Genomic DNA, 11298 nt, shown 5'->3' on the forward strand with positions numbered 1-11298 from the left:
AAGAAAGAAAGAAAGAAAGAAAGAAAGAAAGAAAGAAAGAAAGAAAGAAAGAAAGAAAGAAAGAAAGAAAGAAAGAAAGAAAGAAAGAAAGAAAGGAAGGAAGGAAGGAAGGAAGAAAGGAAGAAAGAAGAAACAATGAAATAGAGATAGAGAAAGCTAACTTAAAATTAGTTCAGGAAAGTTCAGCAGAAATAAATTATTTTGTGGATTTTTTTTTTCCTAAGTGTAATATTTGTTGAAAATGAAAGCAGTATTTTCCAGTTTGGCAGATCTAGAAGGACTAATGTACCTTTTCTGAATTGTTATCTTATTATCCTGGGACATCCACAGGCTACAGAATATCCATGACTTCCTTTACCTATAGAAGAGCAAGAAAAAGGCACCAAGATAATTCCAAGATAATAGACCAGGAGAGAGAAGAAAAGGCTTTCCAGCACATGGACCCTGCGCTCATGCTCAGATGTGCTGCATGTAATGTCCCCCACCAAACATCATCTGTAGATGTTGTTTTGCACGTGAAATTCATGCAGAAATGTGCATTATGTGACTCTGGGCCATAACTGATCTGTGTGAAAGCCTATGATGGTACCAGAGCTCATTGGGAACTTGGAGAAGACTAAATGGAGGAAGAGGTTCTCTGAGATAGGCTGCTATATCAAAGGTGGCATCACTCCAACCAAGGTCCAAACTCAACGTCAGCAGTGGCTGGAGCAGAATTGGGTACAGGGGCAGCAGCAGCGTGTCGGGTACATGGGTTTTCCCAGCAAAATCTTTGGTTCTCTGAGGCTTCTGCATGCTCCCACAGGCCAACACTGATTGCATCGTCCCTGGATATTAATTACGATGAGAAACACTTTCATGATGTTTTTCAAAGACCTGCAGCCACCGAGAGACCAATTTGTGGTGGCTTCGTTGTCAGTGCCACCCAAGTGTAAAAATTAACTTCTCAGAACAAACATGTTTGGAAAGAAAACTTTTCCGGAGTGTTTACGGGGAGTATTTTTAATGTGAAAACCCAGGAGTATTGCTATCGCATATATCACATCCACTCAAAGCCAGTAATTSAAGTGGGAAACTGCTACAGAAGATGTAATTTGGAAAATATGTGTAAATGAGCTGAGTGATGACCTATCTTGGTTGCATGGAGTTGAATAGTCACCTAGCGCTGCCCTTGTGCGCTCTTGTGCCATGTGTTTCCTCCTTCTACCACGCAGGGCCAGATCCTACCTGGAACACTGGAAGGTTGAGGTTGGAATAGACCACTATAGATCATGTAGGACAGCACCCTGCTCAAGTAGGGTCATCTGGAGCACATTGACTTGGAACCTGTATCCTGGTGGAACCCAAAAGTGCTCCAAGAATTGACCACCAAAAAATGATTTGTGATGTGACCACAAAAACAAGATAATCAGGGGAGAGCATGCAGTGAGGGAGAGGGGAGGAATCAAACTGAAGCCAAGGCACAAGAGCAGTCTTGGGAACAGAGGGTGGAAGGGAAGAATGTGGAAAGAGGTTCTGGGAAGTGGGAGAAGAACCTTAGGAAGCACCAGTGAGACTCAGGCCACGGTGCAAATACTGGAAGAGCAGCAACTCACAAGCTGAAGCAGCAGCCTGGTAGTGGAAGAAGGTAGCTTGGACATGTCTTAGGGCAAATTTGTGGATTTCCTCCTCACTGGAAGAGCAGGATTCATCTCGCAGCCCTGTCATGACCTCCCTTGCTGACATCTGAGATTCTGTTCAAAAACAAACTAACAAACTCTGCATTAATCCCATCTCATGCTTCACAAATTAAAACAAACCGGGATCCAATTTGGTTTCCTTAGGCTTCCAGGAAGACCTCAACTGCTTACCAAGCCCTCAGGGATGATTTATTGCCCCAGTCTCCAAACATCTGAAAATTCAACCCCAGGACCTTGGATCAAAAGAATTCCTCGCAAAGCCTGACCTGTATTTTATCTTGACATGACCTCCCAGGAAGCATCACGGGTAAAATGACCTTGAGGATGCCCCTAGACCTCTACCCCTAGACCTCTCCACCTGGCAGAAGTCTTTTCCAGCTCATTTATTTATCAGACATGACTCTAATTTGGGTAATAAGTGGATCTAAGCAAAGGAAATTGGCATCCAGTGGTCTTTTTGTTATGTCTCCTGATAACCTTGCAATATAAGTGGGTGCATTATCCCAAAGTTACTAATACTGCAGTCAAAGCTGTATTTTTCTGTACAGTATCCAAACCTTTTCTCATCTGATGCTTTCCCTTAAGGATGACCAAGGGACAGTAGAGGTTCTCACGTAAGCAGCAAGTGACCATAGGGCTCCCTGTATGGTCAGTGGAGAGAGAGACCTGCCAGGAAGGAGAATAGGAGAAAGAGTTTAATTTGGCAGCCCTGAATTGCCCCACTGTAGGTCTCTTTCTGTTGACTATAGAGTCAAGTGGAAAACTTTTCATACCCTGGCCTGCATTTCCTGGAGTTCCTCACAGCTCCAAAGGGTTGTCGTCTTTCCCCTCTTCCTCAGTTGCTCTTGAGGAAGCCTGCAAAAGAAGAAACAATGAGCTTTATAGATAACTTCTAAAGGATGGAGAGGACAAGGAGATGAACTGCTCACAGAAGTGAGATCCACAGGTGTCTGAACCACTTGTCCCAATCACCCACATAACAGGATCGTAGACTGGGAGAAGTCAACATACTTAAAAGTTGTGCTTGGAGCAGTCTTGGGCTCTTGCCTAAGTGAGAATTAAGAATGTGAGGCCAAACTGCAGGGATTGCACTCAAAGAAACTCCCAATATATCAGAGAGATAGAGAGGTCCAGTCCAATGCACATTGTCTTCTGTGATTGCTTGCTGCTTATGTACCAGAAGAGCCAAGTATCATGCTTGACCTGACCATGCATCTCCCGGATCAAGGAGATATAGCTAGAAGGTTGAGTCTGAATGTGGGCTACGTCCACGTCCAGGAGCGTTGCTGCTGGCTCCTATCAGAAGTTTCCTCCTTTGCTATAAACTCTTGGCCTTGCACTAACTCTCCAACTCATGCCATGGGTTAGGTGAGCAGGGAAGATGGGACTATCCTGTTTCCACGGCCTCCAGAGAGTGACTCCAGGCATTCAAAAGGAGATGTCAACAAGAAGGCCAGTACTGAACCATGGGAAGAAAAATGTGGTTTTCCTTTGGCCTTTCTCCACCACCCATTCTCCAAGCTTCATGTAGAACTTCACTTTTCAGACTTTGTGTGGTGGAAACCCTTCGGTTGCTCCTCTTGATTACACAAGTCCAATGTGTGGTTTACATCTGTTCTGACCTGTGGAGTGCAACGGGGGAGCTCAAAACTGGTGAGATTATCTATCATGAAAATAAATGTGTGTCTCCTAGCTCAAAGCAAGAAAACCTCATCAAGATCCTCTCAAGGGACAAGGCAGAGAAGCGGGGTAGTTCATTCAAAAGATGTTCAATAACCCTCGTGCATCTGGCAGATGATTTATTGCAGCAGCTCTGCACTTACCACTAAGGACAACACTAGGGAAGGAGAAGATCCTGTTATCACTTTAAAGTGCAAGTGAGTTATAGTTTATATTTTTCTGCTAATATGATAATATTTTTCAAGCTAATTAAATGTTTCGTTTTGATCTACTTTTCTTCTTGTGGAGTCAAGGATGGAAAAAAAATAGTGTAATATATGTCAACAGGCTTCGAGAATACGAATTTGATCTACTACGTCTGAAAACAACTTCAAATCAATGCTAATTTTAAGGACATTACACACTGGAAAATGTAATTCAATACCATACATTATGTGGTTTCTATAGGACAGTATTGTTTAGATGAATTACGTTCTTTAAGCTTACCAGCTTTGAACTAAATAACAAGAAAGAGAAATGCAGGATTGCTTAGATGAAAAGGAGAGAGCACACAAAACGTCAGTGGTATTGAAATCTCAGCGGGGCATAAAATCTATTAATTTTTAATATTAAGTGGATTTCTTCTATGTGCACATGACTTTCTGGGTGAAAGGAGAAYTTATCAGAACATTACCAGAGATTTAATGATGTTAGGAAGCTGCTTGAGACCAACGATTGCTTTCAGTTCCTTGAGGCGAAACACAAAACATTTTCAGACAAGCTATATTTCCCTCCTCTTAAATCTGGGGTAAGAAAAGGCAGAAAAAATCTAATTTAATTTCCTTTTTTTCGTCTCTCACTCAGAATATAACAAAAACAAGGGTGGTTTTTTTTTGAATCTACATTTTGGGTTTCATTTTTCTGATGCTGGAGAAAATGAGGTGTTTCAAAAGGAATTTGTGCCAAAAAGATTTTTATGTGTGCAGCAGCAATTGGAAAAATAGAATAAAGTAGAGTTTTCCAAATGCCTTTTCTATTTTCTCCCTGCATTGAGCAGGCAGATTCCATAAGGTTTGGGCAGAATAGTCCTTAGTAATGGACATTAAATCATTAGGTGCAGTAGAGGAAATATTTCCATTGAGAGGAAAGAAAATCTTTGTAACATGGAAATCTCAGGAGCACGTAATGGAAGTATGGAAAAATAAGTGGAAAATGCTAGGATACTCTTTTTTTTTCCTTTTTTTGCTTCAGAAGAATGAATGGAGAACCAGCACAGTTGAGGAAAGCACACATATCATGGCCTTGTCCATCTGAGATAATTTGTGGTCCTTTTGATCATTTTTTGGGTCCTTTCTGATCCTTTTTTGATCCTTTTGATCCTTTTTTGGATCCTTTGGATCATTTCTGATCCTTTTTTTCCTGATTTTTTTTTCTTACGGAGTCTTCGAACTTCATGACTCTCTGAAAGGTTTCTTACTGATTACCCCAAACAAAACAAAACAAAACAAAACAAAACAAAACAAAACAAAACAAAACAAAACAAAACAAAACAAAATAAAATAAAATAAAATAAAATAAAATAAAATAAAATAAAATAAAATAAAATAAAATAAAATAAAATAAAATAAAGCAGGCAACTGCTCAGGTGAAGAATGGATTCAAGGAGCTACACCCGGAAAATGCTCCTTTTCCCAGAATGGGAACCCAGTGGACCTGGAGGTCTCTGCATAAAGAGTGCCCAAAGTCAGGGTAGGTGAATCTTCTCCAACCCATTGGAGCCAAGGTGTTCATCAAACCTCCCAACAAAGCCATGGTATGCATGCCTTGTTCATGGGACTGGAGAGTCCTCCAGTGGATCAGGGAGTCTTGTTCTCATGACTGCTACCACTGCTGCAAAAGAAAAGTCAGATGAGTTTTTGTGACCCTTGTTTCCTTTTTGGCAACTTCTAAACGTGGGAAACATCACCCAGAACCACATTATCAGCAGAGAACTTAAACCACAGATTTGAGACTTCACATGCATGTGACCCAGAGTGGTGGAATTAAGTGCACTGCAAAACACTTGGCTCCTCCATCAGGTCCTTGGAGAAGCTCCTGACCCCACAAACTCCTGTGCACAGGCCAGGGCTGTCTCCTCACTCTGTTTTTCCCTGCAGGTGTTTCCACCAGCCATGGAGAGCTGCAGCAGCAATGCTTCCACTAAACACTTCTTCCTGGTCGGCTTTCCAGCTTTGCAGGATTTCCAGATGACCCTCTTCATTGTGTTCTTGTTATTCTACCTGCTCATCCTGGYTGGTAATGTCCTTATCATCACTGTAGTCCTGCTTGACCCAAAGCTCCACAAGCCCATGTACTTCTTCCTGATAAACCTCTCCGTGCTAGACGTGCTCTTCACAACCACCACCATCCCCAAAATGTTGGCCATGTTCCTGGCCAATGCRAAAACCATCTCGTTTCAGGGCTGCTTCCTGCAGATGTACAGTTTTCACGGGCTCACAGTCACCGAGGCGCTGCTTCTGGTTGTCATGGCCTATGATCGCTACGAAGCAATCTGCAACCCACTGCACTACCCGGCCAAAATGACGAGAAGAGTGAACATCCAGCTGGCCACGAGCGCCTGGCTGATGGCACTGCTCGTCCCCGTGCCTGCCATCGTGCAGACCTCTCGGTTGTCCTACGGTGCAACAACCATCGTTTACCACTGCTTTTGTGACCACCTCGCGGTGGTGCAAGCGGCGTGTTCGGATTTCAGCGCCCATTTCCAGACCTTCTTGGGCTTCTCCATTGCCATGACTGTATCCATCATTCCTGCTCGTCACCCTCTCCTACATCTGCATCATCGCCTCCATACAGAAGATCAGCTCCAAAGAGGGACGTGCTAAGGCTTTTTCAACTTGCACTTCGCACTTGATTGTGGTCGGCACCTATTATTCTTCCATTGCCGTTGCATATGTCTCTTRTAGAGCAGATATTCCCGTTGACATCCACGTAATGAGCAATGTTGTATTCTCCATTTTAACCCCCCTGTTAAACCCGATCGTCTACACTTTGAGAAATAAGGAAGTGAAATCTGCAGTTAAAAAGCTATTTTTTTGGAGAATTTCTCTGCTTCCTAAAAAAAATCACTTACCTGGGTAAAATCAACAGCAATATAAAGACTGATGCAAAATTGGTCCTTTGTTTAATCAAGACACCTTTGCCTTTGGAGTCTAGTTTGGGTCTTGTCATCTCTGGTATATCCTTCATTAATGCATTTCATCCTGTTTCTAGGAAGTTTTTAGTGTACTTGCATWAAAAAAATTGTAATTTTCTACAGTAGTTTATAGTCTTCTGCGACTAAATCACTGACACACTAAATAAAGCTGTGAATGCACTGAACAAAACTACACGAGAATGATAGTACATTACACTCCACGTTACGAAACAGAAGATTCATYATTTACTCTCTCAATTTAAAATTTCAGACACGGTAGCAGTTATTTTTCTGCGTAGATTGTTATTTCTGGGTGAGAAAATAGTCTACAATATTACTTTCTAAGACTTCAGAACTATGGGAAAARAAAAGACAAATTTAATTGGCAACAGAGTTTGATGAAATGCTTTCTGCGTGCAATATAGCACTACCAATTTCCTCTTTTATCATATAGTCTGATTCAGGGATTCCCGTATAACGAGGGCTAATGAAGAGAGCCAATGAAAAGAGTCAATAAAACACAATGAACTAGAAGAGGCAGAGATTCTATCAGGCATCAAAAAGTATGAATATTTACCTGGGGCTCACTTCATTCACTTTTTTTTTTTCAGAGCAGGCAGATATTGTGGTATAAATGAGCATCTCTAATTGTTTTCAGCAGTTCTGTTTTTGTAACATACCAAAAAATACCTCTCTTCTACAATGTCTATCTTTGATGGACCCTTTCAAAATACATTAAAAGGGTCAGCTGAAGTTGTGCAGAGTTGAGCTATCACTCTTCCTGCAGGAGCTCACTCTTCATTTTCAATAAATCAGCCCATTTTCCACTCCTTATCTACCCCTCAAGCCAGGCCAGATGCAGATGGTGGAGGAGGAAGGACCAGGGCTTTGCTCAGGCAAGCTCCTGTGAAGGATGGAGCTGGAGAAGAGACTATTCAAACTCCTGATGACTGACGCAACCTAGAGCATGTCCATTGCTTCGAGAACCAACATAAGACCAAATGAGTGCCCGCTATCAATAAAAAAAAAATCTTTAGATCTTTCCCCCTCTTTTGATGGAGCTTTATCACTTCTTGGCGTGCATCTGAGCAGAGCATGTCCAGCGAGGTGGGTTGTCATCAGACAAGAGAAGACCCCGCCAGGTTGGCTTCTACAAACATAGAGTTTAGCCTCAGGTGCTGCTGGTCTGTGCTGTCATTGAAAATGTACACAAAAATTGGACATTAAGTCAAAGATCTGTAGCCCTTCCAGGAGAATTACGAAAGGGTTAATCTGAAAAATGGAGCACTTTTGGAGCAAGAGGTTATTCTAAAAATGGTTAAAATAGAGACCCAAATGTGCAGAGCAGTTTCTCTGTTACGAGAATGAGAGTGGAAGCATGAGTTAGGGTTGCCAAAGGTGTTGGTGTGTCTGCTCCTGGGTTGCCCATCTCCTCCTTCCGTGGGGCAAGTGGCAACGCTTCAGCACGTTGTTGTTGCACAGAATCCACTGACATGGAAGGTGAAATACAGAGCAGGGGTGTGCTCTGCAAACTGGGAGCTGATCATCAGTTCCTGACATGAAGGATACACAGATTTTCACAGAAAGATGGAAGTTCTTTATCTCCACCAAGGATCTTCTAGACCTACTTAGGAACATAAGTTCAAGAGCTTTTATGGGACAAGCTAATGAGTTTTATGGACTTGCAAGATTAGGCTGTGTTAGAGAGGGAGCTCCATGGATCACTGAAAATCGATTTTCCCTTGGTCCCAGTCATGCAGGATGTGGCCTTAATTTCCCAGGAAAATACATTAGCTTCCCCATTGCGCACGCTTGGCGTGGTGGTGACTTGAAGGCAAGAGTGGCTCAGAATGGAAGCTCTGCTCAGGGCTGATGATGGATGACCACGTTGGGTGGAGAGTCTTGCTCTGAAAATCCAGAGRACAAGTACAGATCAGGAGGACTTGGGCTGCTTGTCTGGGAAAGAAGGACAGGGAAGAGGGGCTCAGACTGGGAAAGCAGGTTGATGGGAGGGTCCAGCAGCATCAATGAGAGAAGGTCCTGGCTGTGGTGGATGCAGGGGTCATGTCCTGAGTAGTGAAGCTCAGATGAGATTGGTGCTGGGGGAGGCTGGACAGAGGAGGTTGATAACGAAGCTGAAGATGATGGATGAGGAGATGCCACTTGTCAATGTGAAGAAGCCAAATGCGAGGTTGAACGTGATGCTGGTGGAAGACCTGGTCCTGCAGTGGGCAATGCGAGGAGGGCAAAGAAAGGCAAGAAACTGGAGTGGGGCCCAGGTAGGGAAAAAAACCTGGATTTGGTCCTGGGAAGGAAAAGGATCCTGGAGTGGCTCCCGAGAAGGGGCTTGGGGGGTCATCTTTTCTGACGCTCCACAAAACAAAACACCAAATTCATCCAAATGTATTTCTGCCTCCTCTGCATCACTTGTGMTAGAACTTTTAGATTGAAACTGGCCTTTTAGATTGAAATCTCCTCTTAATTAAACGTGTATAGTGGCAAAGAACCCTTCACAACCTTCAGTAAAATGTTCTTATTTTTTTATTTCAGTGGTAAAAAACTAAGCCTTATTTCCACTTTGATGTTATTCATTTCTAGTTTGCTGTCAGAAGATTTTGTTCTTTTTTTTGTCCGACACCAGATCTCTGCTCCTCATGTAAATCTACATATAAGATGATCAAACTCTCCCTTAATCTTCTTTGATGAGCTAAGTGAAATGGGTGCCCAGAGATTCCTGCTGTAACGCCTCTATTCCCAACTTTTAACCTTTCTTGTAGTGGTTTTCTAAACACTCTTCATATTTTAACACTCTCCTTGAAGGGTGATCAAAAAAAACCTTGATATAATAATCCTATATTTGTTGTACTGTCATCAAAAGCAGATTATTGCTAATGCTTTAAACGTTCCCTTCCTGATAGACATAGAAGGATGGTTTCAGTCAAGTTGTCAAGTAGTTTTTCAGAAGTATTTCCTAGAGAAGAGCTCTTGATAGATTAATTTTAGTTATGGTGAATGTGATATAAGTTGTTTGCATGGATTGTTTCAGGTGTCCCAGCAGATGGAAAGCAGGCAGCACCCASAGGTGCAAGGAGACAGGCACAACAGTGGTGCTTAGCCCAGAGGGTATCCCCAATCCTTAGGGCTTGGATACCTTCTTCTCCTGAGATCCACAGCTTGGAAATCCCTCTGGAAGTCTTRTCCTTAAGTCCCTCTGGTCAGGAGAGACGTGAGGTTGGCCCAGATCCAACTCCCTCCTCCACCTACCAGGAGCCTGGTCCATGTCTCCTCTTGCTTCACAGCATCCCAGCCACTCTATTATGTGCTGCTTTGGGTCAAGGGACCAGAAAGTTGATCAAAATTCATTGCAATTGAGAGAAAAAGCGAGCATGGCCTCATTAGTATGAACAGGTCGTGCGGTGATGTGCTCTGAGGACTATATTGCATTGATTAGTCATGAGAAAAAGCAGTAATTCAGCTTGGAGAAGGGACCAGCTTTCAGGTCTTCCCATCACCAGGGGACAGGAGGCCACCAGCTGTCAAAAGAGTGTGATGGGATTCACGGGAAATGTCACAGAGCTGTGAATCATAGTTGGAAATGAGCATCGCTCCAGCATGCACGCCTTATTTTCAAGATTATTTTAATATAAAGCTGGTATTTGGACCTCTGTCCTCTGCAAGTTGCACTGCTTTGTCACTGCTTTGTCACTGAGCACATGGGACTTTCTGGGCTCTCCTGAGGAAGCAGCTGAGCCTGCCATGACAAGGAGTCCTAGTTCTGCACCAAGTAACAACATCATAATTTTAGGTAGCTTTTAAAGGGAATTTTCACCTTCTTTAATGGGAGCAGCTCATTCACATGGCTTAGCTGGATTTTAGTCTAGTTTAGTTTGGTTTAGTTTAGTGTAAGACCTGATGCTGGCTGAAGAAGGAAGCAATGAATTCGGTTGGCTTTGGCCATTCCTTGGATGCAACATCTGCATTCAAGAGATATTATCAAAATAATATTACAGAAAATAGCTACAATCCCAGGATACTAAAACCCTCTCCACTTCCCTCATTCCTTACCTTCGACAGCAGAGTTATTCTCCCTAACACACAGAAACCATTTCCAGTTAATATTATTTATTATCTGCACTGATAGCACTATAATAATATCTAGAGGGAATGTGCCACTTTGTGTTACAAGACATCACATCCACATAATCTGTAGTTCTGCTCCAAATCTTCATTGGAGTTTAAGATGGAATAAAAAATATGTAAGAATCACATCTAGCAGAAGAAGCCTGCAGATTCTGAGCGTCAGTTTTTCAGACAGAGCTAAGTGTATTTGCGCCTTGAGTCTATTAATGATTATAACCCTTCCAATCCTTTCTAGCTTAAATGCCCAATTTGTATTTCAGCCTGAATAACATTGTAAAAAGCCTTATTTTTTCATCCAAACTGTAAATTTTCTAAACTAAGATATCCCAGCAGTTCAGATCACTCTTTCTTGAGAGAGGTCTTACAGGAAGACCACGACTCTGATTTTTTTTTTTAATGTGAATAGGGGAAAAAGATCAGAAAATGGAAGTGTCAAAGCAAGCAAATGATCTCAACATCAGTATTTTCACCCACTTAATGAGGGTCTCCATGGGAAAGGTGATGGTGGAAGTCTCTGGATGTGGAACTCATCATTTCCCTGGTGGTGGAGCTGCCTTTTTCCTGCAGTCCTGTAGCACTTGGTGACATTGAATCTGTAGCACTTGGTGACATTGGTCTGTGGCACTT

The 11298-nt window shown here is 42.5% G+C and overlaps 1 protein-coding gene across 1 annotated transcript; it reads left to right on the top strand.

The window, feature by feature from the left end:
* Positions 1-5509: 5509 nt before the first annotated feature.
* On the top strand, positions 5510-6431 carry LOC112949169 (olfactory receptor 2AT4; the record flags this gene model as incomplete). Its single annotated transcript, XM_026041548.1, is given in 2 exon segments — positions 5510-6147; positions 6149-6431. Coding segments are annotated over 2 exon segments (921 nt in total), but the record flags the coding sequence as incomplete, so codon positions are not given.
* Positions 6432-11298: the final 4867 nt, after the last annotated feature.

Source organism: Nothoprocta perdicaria, unplaced genomic scaffold (genome assembly GCF_003342845.1).
Source record: "Nothoprocta perdicaria isolate Ctin4 unplaced genomic scaffold, notPer1 scaffold_288, whole genome shotgun sequence".
Lineage (NCBI taxonomy): Eukaryota > Metazoa > Chordata > Aves > Tinamiformes > Tinamidae > Nothoprocta > Nothoprocta perdicaria.